The 6,259-nt window shown below is 54.8% G+C and overlaps 1 protein-coding gene across 2 annotated transcripts in view; it reads left to right on the top strand.

Annotated features, from left to right (window-relative positions):
• The window catches only part of BOC (BOC cell adhesion associated, oncogene regulated), a 24,855-nt gene that overhangs the window by 5,954 nt on the left and 12,642 nt on the right, over nucleotides 1–6,259 (top strand). For both annotated transcript variants that reach the window (XM_010075129.1, XM_010075128.1), the window contains exons 3-6: nucleotides 3,309–3,455; nucleotides 4,061–4,204; nucleotides 4,623–4,916; nucleotides 5,738–6,010. In XM_010075129.1, the coding sequence (XP_010073431.1) occupies nucleotides 3,309–3,455; nucleotides 4,061–4,204; nucleotides 4,623–4,916; nucleotides 5,738–6,010 (858 nt within the window). The remainder of the gene's footprint in view (nucleotides 1–3,308; nucleotides 3,456–4,060; nucleotides 4,205–4,622; nucleotides 4,917–5,737; nucleotides 6,011–6,259) is intronic.

The raw sequence follows: 6,259 nt of genomic DNA, 5'->3' as shown, positions 1-6,259 counted from the left end.
CCCAGCCAGTGGAGAGGGGATGTGGTTTTTCCCAGCTGCGGCAGCAGTTAGACCTGTAGTGCAAATTGCATGTTAGAGGTGGGGCATGGCTGCTGCTGGCCAGGCAGCCAAAGGGGCGAGCGCTGGCCAGGCAGCCAAAGGGGTGAGCACTGCATGCTCCCCGGTGCTGACCCTCTCCTCCACCCCTCCCTGCCGCAGTTTGGTGGGGGGAGGCATGCATGGCTTCTCACATCTCGAGGGGGCTCATTTGAAGCCTCCAGGGTGAAACTGCAGGTCCCCTAGCCCAGCACAGCAGCCTCTGTTTTGCCACGCTGAGGCCAAGTGCATAGGGGTGTTGGAGGAGGGGCTCGTCCCATGCACAGGGGGTGCCTCCACCACAGGGCTGGCAGTGCCCCTGGCCACCCCTTGCCAGCTCCAGCCGACCCACTGGCGTTAATGGATGGCTGTACGTGCCTGTACCAGTGGGGAGCGGGGTGGTTGAGACCGCCAGAAGCCAAAACCCACTGGCAAATAAAAGTCTTGTTCACTGTGGGGGAGCAGGAATTTAGGGGAGTAGTTTGTCAGGAAGCTCATACACTTGCGTATTGGAAAATAGTTTGTCCCAGTGCCCACCTAATGTTTTTCCCCTCTCCCCTGCTGGTTTCACTCCACTTCTCCAGCAGCACCCCGTTCGTGCTCCCCCATCCACCCCAGGATCCCTTTACTCAGTCCTTTCCTCCTCCGTCCACAGCCTCACCCCTTGTCCCCTGTGACCAGGCTGGGAGGGGAAGGCAAGAAGATCCAGGGGTCCTGCTCCCCTCTGTGGGGTTGCAGCACTCACAGCTGTGAGAGCGATGGGCTGAGCTGCCATCTGGGGAGCTGCATGTGAGGGACCCCCATGTCTGCCCAGCCCAAGGTCATCACAGAGGCCCCCCTGCACAGGGAGATCGTTTTCCATCTCTGAGAGCATGATGCTCTCCGGTGGGCTCCACTGTGCTGGAGCCATGGGTCTGCTCTTCCTCTGGGCTCCTGGGCCCCTTCTCCTCCTCGGGGTCTGTGCGTGCATGCACGCGTGCGTGTGTGTGCGGATCCCTGCCAGCATTGCTGGAGCCTATGCCTTGGCTCTGAAATCTTAATTTGGCTGTGATGAATCCAGACCACCAAGGCGCACATTAATTTTCCTGATGCTCGTTTATATTTTGTTGATCGGAGAAATATGCGTGATGTGGGCAGGCAGACACTGGGCTCTCGCCTCTTCTCCACCTCTTTCAATTTCTGTGGCTCTTACTATTTTCTTCCTTGATCAAATATAAGAAGCAAAGAGGAGAAAATATCCAGCACCCTTCCCCTCCCCAGTAGTAACTTTCGTTGTCAGAGGAGCACGAGACACTGCCAGCGTTTCACAAGTTAAGAGTTAACCTTCATCTGGCTTTAATACCCAGTGGAAACATGGCTCCCCTCCTCGGCTTGTCTTAAAGGATTAATCGCATTTCTGAAGTTCACCCGTATTCCTTCTTTTTATTATTATTTTTTTTAATTGAACGATGCCAAGAAATTCCAGAAGTATTAAGCATGTTCGCTGCAAATCATTTTTATGACATTGCAAAACCTCCCCTTTTCTTTTCAACCTCCTCCCCTTCCCTCAGATCTGGGCCCGGGAACGCTGGCTCCCCCAGCAGCCGCCCGGCAGCCCCTCCACACTGCGCTTGGGGAGGCTTTCTCGCCGCCTTGCCAAGAGAGCTGTTTTTTATTTAAACTCCATAAAGGATCTTGCTTTAATCAGAAAGTCTGCTTGAGAAATTTCATGTCACTTTTCCATGACTGTGGGTGGGAGAAGCTTGGAGCCAGAGTTGTCTTTTGCTCTTGGAGCACTGCTGCATTTCCCAAAGAACAAAAACACATTTTTCCGCTGGCCGGGGCTGCCAAGGGAGGCTGCCTGCCATCCTCCCGCCGCCAGCCCTCCTGCTTCCCTCCAGCTCTCCAAACTGCCCAAGGACGTGGGTGCCACGTTCTGGGATGGGTTTTGAGGGGCGAGGGAGCTGTTGACAGCGTGTAGCTGTGCCATGCTGTGGCAATGGATGCGACGTGCTGCCTTGGCGTGGGGTTTTGAAAAGGAAGTGCAGTCTCGGTCCGATTTAGCGGTGTGCCGCTCGGGAGATGCGTGTTAGCTCTGGGTCCCAGGAAAGATGGATCGGCTTGAGCCTTCATGTGACAATGTGACTTCCAACCAACTGTGGGATGTGCAGTTGTCACTAGTTGTCACCTGGGCTGGTGCACAGCACTGTAAAAATACATACACTGGACTTCTTTCCTGGCACAAAACTTTCTCCCTCCCAGCACAAACTGACCAAGACAAACTTTGGGCTTGCAGTGCCCCAGCGAGATTTGCCATTGTGCCCAGGGAAAGCAGGGACTGGTTTTATCACTGGGAAGCTCAGTGGGGCCGGGCTGGCGTCCTCCCTGCCCGGCCACATCTGTGGGGTTTCACTGCAGTCCTCTGCTCCTCCTCTGGAAAACAGGGAAAAGAAACCAAAAGTCAAGGCTCCCTTTCCCCCCGCCTCCCCCACGCTGTGCTTCCAGTCCCACAGCCCACATCGGCCCTGCTGAGGGAGCCTCGTAGGGGGACACGTGCTGGGACAGGGTGTTTTCACGGCTGCTTTAGGGAGGGGGCAGCTGTGTGGTGTAGAGGAGGAGCTGCTTTTCCTTGCATGTCCCTGTTCTTTGAATTGGGGTAGGGGCACTGCTTGGGCACATACAAAGCATCGTGGTTAACCAGCCTTTGGATGTGGATATTTGATGGGAGTGAGAGTGCCCGGAGTGGAGACACCAATTGCTCAGGTGCTGGAGGAGCTCAGCACAGCTCTGTGAGCATCCAGCATTCACACACCTTCTCCCACTGTGTCACCCAGTGTCTGTACACCCTTGAAGCAAGCAGGGCTCCCTGAGTTATAAGTACAAAGTTAGCTTCCCAGTAGCAGGACGACAGCCGTGTTTGAAATAGCAGGCAGCAGAAGGACCATTTTTGGCTGCCCTTCAGTGCTGCAGAAGGTTGGCTCATTTTTTACAATCAAGCCAGGATTTTTCACACCCAGTTTCTCAGCCGTGGAGCAGGCAGTTTCTCCAGAAGCCGTGTTTTAAGTTATCCATTTTGCAGGAAGGAGGAGGAGGAAAAATAAAATCTCTGAAACCAGGCCAGTTTCCCTAGGTGCTGGGGATGGAGCGGTCCTCTGTCCACACCACAATGAAACCTGGGACCACAGGGAAGAGGATGAGCTGACACTGAGATGCTGAGCCAGCCGCTGAGATGCTCTGTCTTTCTCTCTCTGCAGATCTCAAAGATTTCAAGTTTGATGGCCAACACGTGATCGAGGTGGATGAAGGGAACACAGCTGTGATTGCCTGCGACCTGCCTGAAAGTCACCCCAAGGCTCAGGTCCGCTACAGCGTGAAGCAGGAGTGGCTAGAGGCCTCCCGAGGTGGGTGCCACAGGGGTCTGTCCCATGGGATTCCCTCCCACAACCCTCAGTTTTACCCTTCCCTACCAGCAGTAGCTTTCTCTGCCTGCTGCCTCGTCGTTGTCCCTTTGCTGCTGGTCTGAGCACAGGTTAGTTCAGAGTCTCTGCCAGGTCTCCCTGATGTCCCCACTGCCTGGGACTGGGGAGCCATGTGTAACACCAGCTTGCAGTAAGACGAAAGGAAGCAGAATTAGGTGATGCATGTCACTCTTCACTGGGCGTCTCCATGTGTCCATGAAGCATTTTTGTAGCCCAGCCTGGATAAAGGTGACTTTGAATTTGTGGAAATTTTTAAAATTTGGATCTGAATTTTGCAGCCCCACTCCATCTGCTGCATGTACCTATGACAAGCTAGCTTCACCTGAGGCTCTGTTCCTTCCATCACCACATCGTTGCTCCCCCTGATATTTGAACCAAAAGGGGTCATTTCAGTGCTGTTGGTGTTATCATGTTGTTTTTTCCCTTTCTATTTGTATGCCTTTTCCTCGGGGCACTGCATGTCTTCCAGGAGGTTGGGCGAGAGCCTATCTTGTGACCATGTGCCACCTCCTCTTCTCTCTCTACAGACAATTACCTTATCATGCCATCTGGGAACCTTCAGATCATCAATGCCAGCCAAGAGGATGAGGGGACTTACAAATGTGCTGCCTACAACCCTGTGACGCAGGAGGTGAAAACCTCGGTCTCCAGTGAGAGGCTCCGTGTGAGACGTAAGCCACTCTCCCTTCACTGCACATCTTCCCCATAGTGCTTCCAGGCCTGAGAGCACGTACCAGTGCTATTGCAGCTGGTTTTCTGTGTGAACCAACATTATCAGTTGCTGGGGAAACTCCAGCCCCAAGGTCTGCTCCCGGAGTATGTGTGTGCAACCCTGGGATTACTGTACCTCCTCAGGATTTGTTCTTGGTGATGGGCAAGCAAAGGCACCTCGCCTTTCAGCAAGACCGCTTGCTGTGTGCATGCATCCCTTAAGGAATGTCCCTCTTGGCCTGCCTTGCCGTTCATCTGCCCCAGCGCAGGGAAGCAGTGCCAGCCCTACTGTTACCCCTACCTGCACTCTGCACAGGGCACTTTCCCACTGGCCACCCTCCTTCCCACCAACCTCCTTCCTCCTCCTCTCCTCACCAGGCTCCACAGCAGAGGCAGCCCGGATAATCTACCCCCCGGAAGCTCAGACCATCATTGTCACCAAGGGCCAAAGCCTCATCCTGGAGTGTGTGGCCAGTGGCATCCCCCCACCCCGCGTCACCTGGGCCAAAGATGGCTCCAGCGTCTCCGCGTACAACAAGACACGCTTCCTGCTCAGCAACCTCCTGATTGACCCCACGAGTGAGGAGGACTCAGGGACCTACAGCTGCACAGCTGACAATGGAGTTGGGGAGGCTGGAGCCGCGTTCATCTTCTACAATGTGCAGGTGTTTGGTGAGTGCTGCTGTAGCCCTTGTTTCAGGATGGGCTTGGAATTTCTCCACTGCTTTCAGGGGAAAATACTAGTGCTGCTGTATGCTTCCTCTCCCTGGACAAACCGCAATGTAAGCCAAACCCCTCCTTGTCGTTCCAGATTCTAGGATATGGGACAAATTCTTCCTTGAGGGTGGTAATTACTCCTTTCTGGCTCCCACCATGAGCTGGAGATGATGGCTCCTCCCTTCCTCTGTGGAAACTCTTCTCTTGTCATTTGTGGCACTGGGTTTGCTCTAACTCTCCACTCTCTAGTGGAGGACTGGCTGCTGCTTAGACATATTTGCCATTGGCACAGGAAAGACATCAGAGTAACTTGGTTTTTGCTCTGTTCTGTAGGGAAGCTCTCTGTGAGGTGGGAAATGTAGGGGATACTACACCTTAGATATTTCTACCATGCATCCTTCCCCCTCTCACAAGCATTAGGGAGGCTAAGCCTATGTTTTATTGGGTTGCATTTCATCCAGGTGCCAATGTGTTGTTTTAGCACAAGCGCAATCTTTTCAGAATAGTATTTGAGCTCAGAAAAATGGGACTTGTAGGTGGCTGCTGTTATCTGAGAGGGGCAGATGGCCTTGGGCCACCTCTCCCCGTGGTTCATGTGGATGCTGAAGGGGAGGTGCAATGAAGTGCACCCCTGTGGGCCCCCACAAAGGGAGTGGGACTTGGGGGTGGGGTGAGGTAAGGATCCATCACTCTGACAGAGAGAAAAGGACAAAGCCATGACTGTGCCATCCTCCCTGCCAAATGGCTCTCAGCAGCCGTGTTTTTTCCCCTCACAGAACCCCCGGAGGTCACCATGGAGCTGTCCCAGCAGATCATTCCCTGGGGCCAGAGCGCCAAGTTCACCTGTGAGGTGCGAGGGAACCCCCAGCCCTCTGTCATGTGGCTGCGCAACGCCGTCCCCCTCTCTGCCAGCCACCGGCTCCGACTGTCCCGCAGGGCATTGCGGCTGGTCAGCGTGGGGCCCGAGGATGATGGCATATACCAGTGCATGGCGGAAAACGAGGTCGGCAGCGCGCAAGCCATGGTGCAGCTGAGGACAGCCCGGCCGGGTAGGTTCCTCTCTCCAAGTTTGTGACCATGTGGCTGCGCAACGCCGTCCCCCTCTCTGCCAGCCACCGGCTCCGACTGTCCCGCAGGGCATTGCGGCTGGTCAGCGTGGGGCCCGAGGATGATGGCATATACCAGTGCATGGCGGAAAACGAGGTCGGCAGCGCGCAAGCCATGGTGCAGCTGAGGACAGCCCGGCCGGGTAGGTTCCTCTCTCCAAGTTTGTGACCATTCAATCCCAGAGCCTAACC

This window comes from Pterocles gutturalis, unplaced genomic scaffold, assembly GCF_000699245.1.
Source record: "Pterocles gutturalis isolate BGI_N339 unplaced genomic scaffold, ASM69924v1 scaffold9102, whole genome shotgun sequence".
Classification (NCBI taxonomy): domain Eukaryota; kingdom Metazoa; phylum Chordata; class Aves; order Pterocliformes; family Pteroclidae; genus Pterocles; species Pterocles gutturalis.
This window is presented reverse-complemented; position numbering and strand designations above follow the sequence as displayed.